At 46.1% G+C, this 10,700-nt stretch overlaps 2 protein-coding genes across 2 annotated transcripts; both read right to left on the reverse strand.

Moving 5' to 3' along the window:
• Nucleotides 1-2,691: 2,691 nt before the first annotated feature.
• DIABLO (diablo IAP-binding mitochondrial protein) lies at nt 2,692-6,949 on the reverse strand. Its single transcript, XM_074886934.1, has 6 exons — nt 6,893-6,949; nt 5,865-5,985; nt 5,394-5,525; nt 4,555-4,665; nt 4,305-4,401; nt 2,692-3,338 (listed from the first exon to the last, which is right to left on the reverse strand). Exons 1-6 carry the CDS (start codon nt 6,937-6,939, stop codon nt 3,124-3,126), a joined length of 723 nt encoding a protein of 240 aa, XP_074743035.1. The 5' UTR covers nt 6,940-6,949; the 3' UTR covers nt 2,692-3,123.
• Nucleotides 6,950-8,032: 1,083 nt separating this feature from the next.
• On the reverse strand, nt 8,033-8,904 carry LOC141951117 (uncharacterized). Its single transcript, XM_074886935.1, has one exon. It carries the CDS (start codon nt 8,468-8,470, stop codon nt 8,336-8,338), a length of 135 nt encoding a protein of 44 aa, XP_074743036.1. The 5' UTR covers nt 8,471-8,904; the 3' UTR covers nt 8,033-8,335.
• Nucleotides 8,905-10,700: the final 1,796 nt, after the last annotated feature.

Consider the following 10,700-nt stretch of genomic DNA (forward strand, 5'->3'; position numbering starts at 1 on the left):
TTTTTACAGGAGTATTCTTGGGTGTCCTGAAAACTAAGAGCACTAAAAGCCAGAGAAGGCTGAGATCTGGTGCTGCGTATTTGCATTAAGGAGTCATTGGTATTAAAGAGGATAAAGTTATGTGGAAGTGGATACCTGCCATTTCCTTTACTGTGAGCAGCTGCCGTTCTCTGCCCCTGTCCAGCCAGGATGGATTGATACAGAAGCAATTAATCTGTGAGTGCGCTGGAGTTGCTAATTTGAGGAAAGATAAATATGAAACTTAAGATTTGGTGATACTTTTACAAAGCTCATCAGCTTCAGGGTGTCTTGCTGCTAGATCAGCAGCTGCTGTGCTGTGTGTAAACAGGAAGCAGCCTGGAAGCTTTAGGAAAAAGTAGTGGGTAGAGAAAAGTGTGTGATTACAGAAATCAGAGCAATTTGTGTTGTGCTGTTGTCACTGCTGTCCCTAGTGCCAGCTGCCCAGCGTTCACTGCTCACCAGATGTGAGCGGGAGCTTTCAGAGGTGCCCAGGAAGCGCTTCCAGGAGATCCTTGCTTCTACTGCAGGGAGCCCAAGGACATCCCAAGACTGGAGATGTGACGAGCTCTCAGGGCAGGCTGGCTGTCCTGCCGTCCGGCGGGGTGGTGCAGTGCTGTACCTCAGGCCGAGGGACTCCTGGCTGCTCCTCGTTTGAGCCTGTCCCTCACTGCCTTGGCTTTCTAAAGCTCCCGGTGTAGCTCTAGCTTAGCCCCACAGCGTGACCCAGGCTCTTACGGTGGGAGTTGCCACTCTCACACAAGCTATTTCTGTGCCGGATGCGAGTCGGTGTTTGCAAAAATTGCTCTTCCAAGGGGTGAGCCTGTGTGTGCCCATCCTCAGTGTGGTCTTGTACAAGCTGCTGCTGTGTCTTCTCACTGCAGCCCCACCAGGGATTAATTAGCTGTATTAGCTGTACCTGAGAGATTGTCTACACCTAGTTTCAGCTATGTTGGGTTTGTAAACAACCTGAGTATCAGCAGCAAAACCTAATTTCTGGGCACTGTTCTCTGGGCACCGCTGCTTGTTCTAGAGAAGAGACTGGTCAGCGCGGGTACCATGGTACCCTGTGAACTGCTGTGGCAGCATTTTTCTGATCCACCAGATGATTCCAAATGCAAACTCAGTAACATAATGTAGAGTGTGATGTCATGTCTGTTGTGGGCTTAGGTGTATGGGCTAACCCCCAACAGGCAACTCTCATTTCCTAACAAAGGTGTGGGACTCTTATCCACCCTATTTTGGAGGCGACATGGAGCCAGTCGTGCTCTTCACTCCCATTTTGACTTGTTTGAACTGACTAGTTGGTTCCTGTCATGTCTGAAGGTTGGATGTGTGGGGGTACAGCCCCTGTCTTGCAAAGTAAGAGCAGGGTGGACAGGGAAACAAGAAGCAGGGCAACAAGGGGGAGCAGGCTCTGAAAGGGAAGAATGAGTTCCTTTGCAGACTCGTGTAACAGTGCTCATCTGTCTTAAGCCGTATCTCTGTCATGCAAGCATCTGAGTAGAGTTGTATGGCATCCTGAAAGGAACACAACCTGTACGTGCATTTGGGTCAGTGGTTTGGCAGATGTTCTTAAACTGCAGCACGTAACAAATCAGAGCAGTTGTGGTTAGAGGCTGACCTGAAGTTGCGTTTGGATCTTGAGGGCGTGGTTGTGCCACTGCTGCAAATAATCCTCTCATGATGGTGGTTTATTTCCTGATGCTCGCGCCCAAAGCTGCGTTTGGGACCTCCTGACTACTGGCACCTTCCCGCGAGCTCGAATTCTGCACTGTGCCATCCTCCTTGGATACAGCAGCACCCAGCAAGGAGCAGGAGCAAGGAAAGGTAGTTTGTTAATTCCTTTACTATTTAATCTATAAATGTACAGCACTGTGCAGCTGAGATGGCATTTGTTCAAAAGGCTGGCAAAATGAGACACTGATAGAAAGGCTTCTGCTACAGCTGAAAAAATTCCTAATCAAGCACAACTCAATTTAGTAACAGCAACCTCGGCACAGATGTAGTGCATGAGATGCTAATTTGTGGTGAAAAATCTATGATTAATGTGTGTTTTCTTACAAAACCTGATGAATGGGGATTAACTGACTCAAATCAGCAGTGATAAAGTTCTAGCAGATGCTATTCTACAGAGCAATCTCAGCTTAAGTTTACATTGTCTCTACAGTTAATATTGCAAATTTCACATTAAGCCGTCAGGTTAGAAAATGAACACGGTGAAAGATACCTGTGGTTTTGAAGTCTGCAATGAAACATTAAGCTTGCAAAAAGAATTAAGATCATTTTCCTGGAACTAGCGCTGGAAAGCATTCAAATGTGTAAAACTTGCTTTTGCTCATTGCTTTGTAAAGAAGTACACAGCAGTTGCCACAAAAACTTTGTTTATAACTACAGTACCTTGAAAATCAAATCTCCCTTTGCTTCCTGGGGAAGGCAGATGTTACAAGTGGTGACTCTTGGGTGACAGAGGTTCTTGTACTGAACTGTAAAACTTCACTAAAAAGAGCCTGGGTAACTCCATAGTGTTTTCAGCTGTACAGCAAATGTTTCCCCTGATTGCAATTAAGTCTAGTAAGTGTAAATTGTCAGACTCGGGTCTGTTACAAACTTTTAAATTAAAACAGAAAACAGGGCTTAATCTCTTAGCCAAATGGGCACACCCACAACAGATGCTTTTGCACAGTTTAGTAAAGGTATCTCCTAACAGATATCACTTACTTCACAGGTTAAAAATAATGACTTTTAACTACACTTCTTTGGTTGATACCTAGTCTGTAAGTTAGAGCTCTCACAAACATACCAAACAAGCAGTAGGATCCTCCCAGCAGAGAGACAATTAACAAGCTATCCTTGATAGCAATTTTCACATTTGCATAGTTAAACATTTAAATAATTGAATCCATAAGTATTACATACTTGATAAGTTACAAACAAGATCAAGGCCTTTCAGATATTTGGAATTGTAAAGCAATCCTGTTTGGGGGATAAAAATGGAATCGTAGGCTTATTTCAGCAGTTTTGCACTATCCCACACTTAAAAGTTTGGGACCCTTGAATCTGTGATTGACCCTCACATATTCTATAGTGACACTTAAGTTCTTTTCAGTCCTCCCGAAGGTAAGGGTCCTCACCTGCCTCTGTACTTCCTAAAATACCCTGTGGCAGTGAAGATTCCTCTCCTTGAGCTTTTATGAGCTCTTCTGTTTGAGCTTCGGCCAACTTGGTCTCTGCTTTCTGGGACAGCTGTCGCACTTCTTGCACCTGTGATTTCACCAGCTGGATGTGGCTGCGGGCTGTCACTGAGGCTTGGTCTGCACCTTAAAAGCAACAGTTTAAATACACTGAGTTAGAGGAGCACTCAGCAAACCTGCAATGAAGGAAGGGATTATCTATAATTAACATCTGCTTTGTTAAGTGTTTTGATGGCTCTTGGGCTATATTAATGCTAAATGTATTTACTGTTCGTTTAACTTAAATAACAATATGCCTACTTTGCCCCCCTTGAATTCTTCCCACCCAAGAGAGTTACAGCCAGTGTCTGAGCAGTGATCAGCTTGTGCCAGTGGGTTTGAGAACTAAGCCCAGCCCAGGCACCATGTGCCAGGAACTTTCAGTCCTTGTCCTGTCCTGTCCCCTACCAGCAGCGGGAATGTCTGTGGTGCTGCTGAACTCAGAAACCCTTCTCCTCCCACACTCCTACAGATTCTGCGTCTTCAGGCACTTACAGAGTTAGAGTATATCCCTGTATATCCATCACTTTCCTCACCTTCTCCACTCCAATAACTTTATTGATTTACTGTAAGTCAGCCCGTAACTCAATCTCGGAGCTATCAGGTCTCTACATGTTTTGTGGAAGTGTGTATACAGGGAGAAAAGACTAAAATTAGTATCCTTCCTGAGTGAAAAGCAAATATTCTCACTCTTCAATAAAAGTGAATCCAGCTAGAGAGATCTGCTGGATCCTTACTTCCGCAGCTCCCATAACTGTTTCAATGCTGCATCTAAAAATGACTAAACACTTGCTTCAAACATTTATTTTTCATGGTTGGTCTCGACCTAAACCACCTGTGAAGTTTCCAGGCTTAGTTCTCAGAACACTTCTACTAGACTCATAGCCAGTAAAAGAATGTAAGTTCTCACTGTCTCTAAAAACCAGGCACTGGTGGTAACTTGGCATGTTAACTGAATTTATGTCCTCTGTCTCTGTCAACTCCATTCTTATTCAATAAATACTGCCTAAATGCTAGAGGAAAGAAACGCTACGTGTTTCTGCTTGTGCTTACCTGATTGATACGCAGCTTCTGCTGCCATCTCTGAAAGACTTAGCGCTGTCATCCAGCTGGATTCCAGCCTTAGATATTCCTGCTGTTTTGTTGTCATCTAGGAGTAAAACAAAGTATTACTGAACTCGATGTAACAGTATCCGAATGCTCTTCCAAACAGTGCCTTTGTGAAAAAGTGAGCAAGCAAGACGAGAACTTTCTGAGCAGTTTTAAGAAGCAGATTGCTGACTGAAGGGAGACGATGGCTTACATCAACTCTGGCTCCTATTACCACCTGCCAGACTGCATCCACCTCTTCTGAATTCATTTTCCCAAGAAGATTTGCGTATTGCTTGTAGAGAGACACCAGTGTATAAACTGCCTGCAAAGGAATCATTTCACACAGTTAGGTGACAACCTATACATCACTGATGATGTCTCAGTGTTAACTGGTTTTCATTAGCAAAATTGCTGAATAGTTCCAAAGGTGCTTTGTTCTCAAGTTCACTGCAATTCTGCAGGTACTGACAGCATTTGCTGTCTGCCTACAGCAGTGCTGTGGGTAGCATCTCTTTGTATACTTGCATACTAATAAGGAAGTTAACTGGAATGCAAATACTTTACTCAAATTGGCACTTATTTATAGAATTAAAACTGCATCTTGTTGTTTCAGGCTTAAATATGGCTCACGCCATTCTTCTGATGAAACTCAAGTTCACAGCCTTAGAAATGGGCACAGAAGGTAAATAAAATACCTAAGAATACAGGGTGGTGTATCCTACTTACTCGGTATGCAGCCATTCAATAACTCTTACAAGTTTCTTTAACCCAAGTTCTGAGACTTGGGTCATTTTGGCTTAAGTTCACACTCAAAGCAACAGTCTAACGAAGCTAAAAATAACTTCTGCATTTGGTGTAGTAGAACAGCGAGCCCTACCCCACTGTTTCCTAGGACCTGACATCTTCAAACCCTCACACCTCTTTTCTTAAAATTCGTAAAAAAAAAAAAAAAGTCCATTTTAAGTATGGTTTAACAGGTGTATTTAGTGCCCAATAATTTACTATTTCCAGTACTGACTTGCTAGCGAAGTGTGTAATCTCTCAGCTTACCTTTGTATACTCTGTCAATGCTTCAATCAGTGCGTATGTTGTTTGGGAGAGGAGTGTAGAAGTACTGTCTGTTACCAAGGAAACTGCTCTTTTAATCAAGGCATCGTTACTGAGAGAAACTGAGGCCTGTTTCTGAAAGGCAAGACATTCGCATGATCTTTAGGCTGACTTTCATGTGGATGTTATTAGTAACAAATAATGGTAAGACAAAGCAGCTCTGTTAGTTACAAGGCTGGACAGCCTAATTCTCATGGCCGTTTTGCCATGGTAAAACAAGGCAACTGTTTTTGTGAGGTGTTATTGAAGGTAGACACTGTCATTCTCATTCCTCTTCCTTAACTACATGGTTTAAACACCTGTGACCCCAAGAAAGAATACAATTCTGAGGGTAAGTACTAGTTTGTAAAATGCCTAGCAAGTGGTTTTGCATGTTAAACTGTTTCTAACGAGCGGGTGCTGTATGTATCTCACCTCCACGACTGGGACTGCACACAAGGCCACTCCCAGCCCCACGCCCACCATCTGATGCCATCGTCCATTCATGCCCGAGACGCAGCGTCTCCTAATATTGGCCAGAACAGGGAAGCTTTGTCTGGAAATGCAAGAAACAAAGTTAAGTGCCAAGAAATAACCCATGTGTGGTGGGAAATAGGTATCAAACAGGAAAGGGACACCTAGAAGCTGTTCTGTGTCACCTAGTCTCCACCAAGCTTCTGTAATGCAGTTGCATAATTGTGAATGAGTAAGTTTGTTTTAAATTCCGTTATATTACTTAATTATAAGTGCAAGAAAAGAAAACAAGCACAGTAACGAGTGCATTCTTAATCCTTTGAGGAAATGTATCTTATCTGGTACCAACACACTGCTAATAATCAATAATATTGAAAAAAAAAAGCATGCTTAGAAGTGGTATATGGTACATGCAGGTGAGCAATATGACTGGTAATAGTTTACTGCAATCCAGTGACTTTTAGGGCCTCCTGTAGTCAGTTTTATTTACATCCAGTGTTGTCTAAGTGTCTGTGCGTCCAGAGCCTATCACTGAAATACTGGAGCAGAAAACCAGCAGCATGAGAATTTTTTGTCGCACGGCAATTTTCTGAAGATAACTGGTCAGTTTTCCTTCTTTTATGCTGTGTGCTCTTAAACTACAGACCACCAGTGGCGAGCGCTGTACGGGTACCACCGCTCCTCCTGCTCGTGCTAGCCCAGCTGTGCTGTGGCATCTGGAGACAGAGGAGGTGCCCGTGGCACAGCCCGTCGCTCCGGCCGCAGCTGGCTCGGTTATATCGGGCAAACCGAGTGGAGTCGGAGTCACAAAGGCAGTCGGCGGCTGGGAGCCCGGCCGGGAGGCTGCCTTCAGTCCTGTCGGCCGCGCCTGGCCCGCTCCAGCCCGGTAACCGTCCGCCTGGGCGTCACCGCGGCCGGGCGCGGCTCCGCGGAAACGCTCCCGCCCCGCCGCGCCCTCGGGACCCGGAGCGGCGGCGCCGCCGCGGTACCTGAGGAGGGAGCAGCAGCTCCAGAGCCACCGGCTGCCCGCAGCCATCTTGGAACTGGGCGGGACGCGGGAAGTGACGTCAGCGCAGAGCGGGCGGGGCTGGTGCCCGGCGCCACGCATGCGCAGAGGGGCGGGCGCGTGGGGCTCGGCGGTGGCTCGTGCGTCCTGACCGTTGGTTGAAGGCGGGAGTGGCGCGCGCGGGGCTGTGAGGGCGGCGGGCGGGCTGGCTTCCCGGCTTACCGGCTTCCCTGCTTCCCCTCCGCCTGCGGGGTCAGCGGCTCCCGCTGCCCCGGGCTGCCTCAGCGGCTGCTCTGCCCTACAGGTAACGGCTCTCGTCTGGGGACACGCTGTTACGGTCTCTGCAGCACGAACGGTGTTGGGAGGTCTCAGCCCGGGCGGTGCTTGGGCAGTTCCTCTGTGTTCCGCCGCTCAGAGACAACTCACAGGCCAGCCCGGCTCGGCAGAGAACAGCTGCTGCGTGTCGGGTCATCAGCAGGAGTGTGGGCTGAGATGGTGCAGACTGACTGCCACAGGTTCTGCTCCCCACCCCCCATGGTTTAATTCATCTTTGTTTTTCAAGAGTATATGGTGTTGCTTAGCTTTTCACTACTGATAACCCCTAGCTTCTCCAGCAAAGGTTTCCTATAATTCGATGTGAAAGGTCTCAATCAGTTAAATCTATCCTATTTGTACACAGCAGAAATTCCTATCTGTTCTCTGAGGCTCAGTTTACTCAGCATGGTTTAGTTTTAGCAAGGCAGTGCTGTATTGCAGGCGCATCTTTCAGCTAACTCCATGTTTTAAGTGTTTATTGAAAAGTGTTGCATGCTTGAGAGCACCAGAAATAGGTCTGTAGATCATGTGGTGTTGGTGCTCCCACCCCATGAAGTGTACCTCATAAAACTAGGAAGTGGGAAACTGCTGATTTGAAATGTCTTTTTCTAGGACTTACAAAAAAAAAATTACAATGAATTTCTGTGTGTTTGCTTTCACACCTTTAATGAGGCAGAGTTGGACAAGGCAGGACTTGTTTACTTGAGATGTTGGTGGTGTTTGAATCGTGTGGTATCTCCCCGTCCCTCTGCTGTGCTCACAAAGTGCTGTGCTCTCGAGGCGGGATGTGGGGTTGGGAGTCCAGGAGAAAACTGCTGGGAGGCTTTTAAATATTTTGGGGAACAGGGGTGAATGTCTAGGAGACACAAAGAATCTGCAAGAGCCACAAAGATCAGTAAAGTGCATGCATGTCGATACTTTTTTTTTTTCATCTTTATTCTTTTTACCTAAGAAAATAAGATTGTGATCAGGCAGAAACAAAATGCTTGCAGAGTTGTGGCAGGAGGAAGGCACCGCCATCCTGCGTGCCAGGCAGACGCGCCCAACGACCGGTACAATGGAGCCAGTTGCCTCTGGCCCGCCCGTGGCTGCAGGAGCGGCAGAGTAGCTCTCATTTAAGCACCAAGAAGTAGGTGGTCCAGCCGGCGAGCAGCAGTGCCCCAACCAGCACGGTGTAACTGAACAGCACAAAGGCCAGCAGCTCCTTCAACACCTTGAGGAAGTGGACGGCGAAGGAGTCCGGCATGGTTCCCAGTGGCAGGTAGGGTCTCTGGGGCTGGCTACGGCCCGGCTCCTCCCCACTCTGTAATCAGAGGGATAGGATGAGTCTGGCTGAGCAAGGAGGCTGCAGAGCTGGCGGGGTGGCTCTGCAGTGGGGAGAAATGCCTGTGTTCAGGAGGGTTAATGGCCACCCGTCCTTCTAAGAAGGTTCTAAGTATCAGGCTGGACTTGGGTGTGCTTGTTCAGCGTCCTGTACAGGGTTGCTGAGCTGCTCAGTGTTGAAAAAGTGTTCGGGATCGGATCAAAGTCTCCAAATCGGGACTAAGCAAATTAAAATATAGACGCACAGGCGGAGGATGCTGCTAGAGGGCCTTACACATCCCAGCTGGCTCTTGGTATCCCTCCCCCCGTGTCAGTGGCTGTGCATCCAGGAAGCTTCACGTTCAGAGCGGTCGCTGATGGTGCATTACCAACAGTGTGTTCTGATCAAAGTGGTCAATTCCTCCAAGGAAGTCACCATTAATATTTAATGATATAATTGCATCTAATGGAGATACTGGCACAAACTGAGCCTTTTGTTTAAGAATGACGAAAACTGGGGCTTAAATACAAGTTTGCACAGGCAAATATTTATATCTCACGTTAAAAATATCCCTTAAATGGGAGACACGGGATAAGATGCTTTAGAATTCGTCTTCTAGCTGTATTTTAAAGTCAGACTTCCACATCACTTCTAAAGAAGTTGCTCATTTGCTAGTTTAAGATAAAAATCGGAACACTTTCACAAAAGTTGTTGGCTCCTTAGACTTAAAGCTGTGAAGACCCATCTAAAAAAATTCTACTGTCTCTCCAATTTACGTGTTATTTTGAGCATAACTGTGCCTGATCAAAAATAGCCATGCTTTTGGTCAAGCACATAAAGGGAATTTAAAACCAGACTCAAGATAAAGCTAACCTAAAAGTATTTCTCGTCTCAACAGTCTAAAGACAGCCAAAGTAAACTGAATTCCCATCCTGCCACTTAGAATATTTTTTTAAAGAGCTCTTGTGATAGAGAGTTCACTTTCTGATTAAAATGAATTCATTCTTTTGATCTTATTAAAGAGTTCAGTCATTTCATTCTAAGCTCAGGCACATGTATACACTATAGGAGCTATTGCATTTTAAAACCAGCCATGGTTTCCCAGTCGTTCAAAGCATTGAAGTTTTCTGTCTATAGGCTTTATGTGATTTCTGATTATCTAAAAAGATGTTGATAAAGAAATAAGCTGCTTACCCAGGTAGATGATGGGGTCTACTTCGTGAAGTTTCTGTTTCTCTCTAGTTTCGTTCTGCAGCTGTCCCTTGAATGTCTGGCTTCTAAATGGTTTGTGCTGTAGTTTGATCCCCTTCTGATCTGCTCGTCCGGGAGCCAGGAGCGATGAGGTTGTGTTTGCAGCCCACAGGAGGACTAATGCACTAGGTGTGGTCAGGACCAGTTATTACACGACAGAGCCTTGCGCTCTGTGCAGCGCGGCAGCACAGCGCACGCCAAGCACTCCCCTTCCCCAGAGTGCTTTTGTCAACGGTATTTCATGAGTTGAAACACTGTGGCTTAGTGTTACCAGGTCAAAACCTGCATTTGTTTAAATGTGGGGGGTTTTTCCTCTAACAAAGCCTTGTGCCATCTTACACTTTTTATTCTGCAGTTACCTGGAAAGCCATTGTGCCTCTTGCTCCATTCTCTGAGCGCCCTGTGCTTCTGTGGGCTGCTCAGGGAGGAGGATGCTCCCACACAGCTGGGGATTGGCCCCAATCAGTGGCACATTCCAGGGTGGAACTGTGCGGGCTGAGTCGGGCTTTTCTATCAAAAGGGAGCGAGTGCAGAAGGCAGCCTAATCGCTGCACTGTCACTAGTTCACTGCTCTGGCTTCACCCCTGCACACCCAAGAAGTCATCCCTTTAGCGAGCGAGTACTAAAACTCTTTTGCAGCAAGGGGGGGAGGAAAGAGGTAAGATATGTTTATTTTTAGCAAAACTGCTTTCCGATAATGGTATATGAAAAGTGAAAGTCTTTTGGGGTGGAGGTTAGGTAATGTTTTCTTTTTTTTTTGCTTGTGAACCAGACAAATGCAGACAGCAGAGAGAAGGAAGAGTACATACTGCAAATCAAATCTCTTACCTACAAAGATATTATGATGTAGAAAATGGCCCCTTAATTTAATTAGGCTCTCTTGTTATCAAATTATTACCCGCATGGTCAGCAAGGCCTTAGA

This window comes from Strix uralensis, chromosome 17 (genome assembly GCF_047716275.1).
Source record: "Strix uralensis isolate ZFMK-TIS-50842 chromosome 17, bStrUra1, whole genome shotgun sequence".
Lineage (NCBI taxonomy): Eukaryota > Metazoa > Chordata > Aves > Strigiformes > Strigidae > Strix > Strix uralensis.

Excerpts from the sequence above, each read along its gene's own strand:
- DIABLO (XM_074886934.1), bottom strand. The coding sequence starts at position 6,939 with ATGGCTGCGGGCAGCCGGTGGCTCTGGAGCTGCTGCTCCCTCCTCAG. Across the intron at positions 5,986-6,892 it reads AGCTGCTGCTCCCTCCTCAG|ACAAAGCTTCCCTGTTCTGG; the intron begins GTACCGCGGCGG and ends TTGCATTTCCAG. Across the intron at positions 5,526-5,864 it reads GTGCAGTCCCAGTCGTGGAG|AAACAGGCCTCAGTTTCTCT; the intron begins GTGAGATACATA and ends CTTGCCTTTCAG.
- LOC141951117 (XM_074886935.1), bottom strand. The coding sequence starts at position 8,470 with ATGCCGGACTCCTTCGCCGTCCACTTCCTCAAGGTGTTGAAGGAGCTG.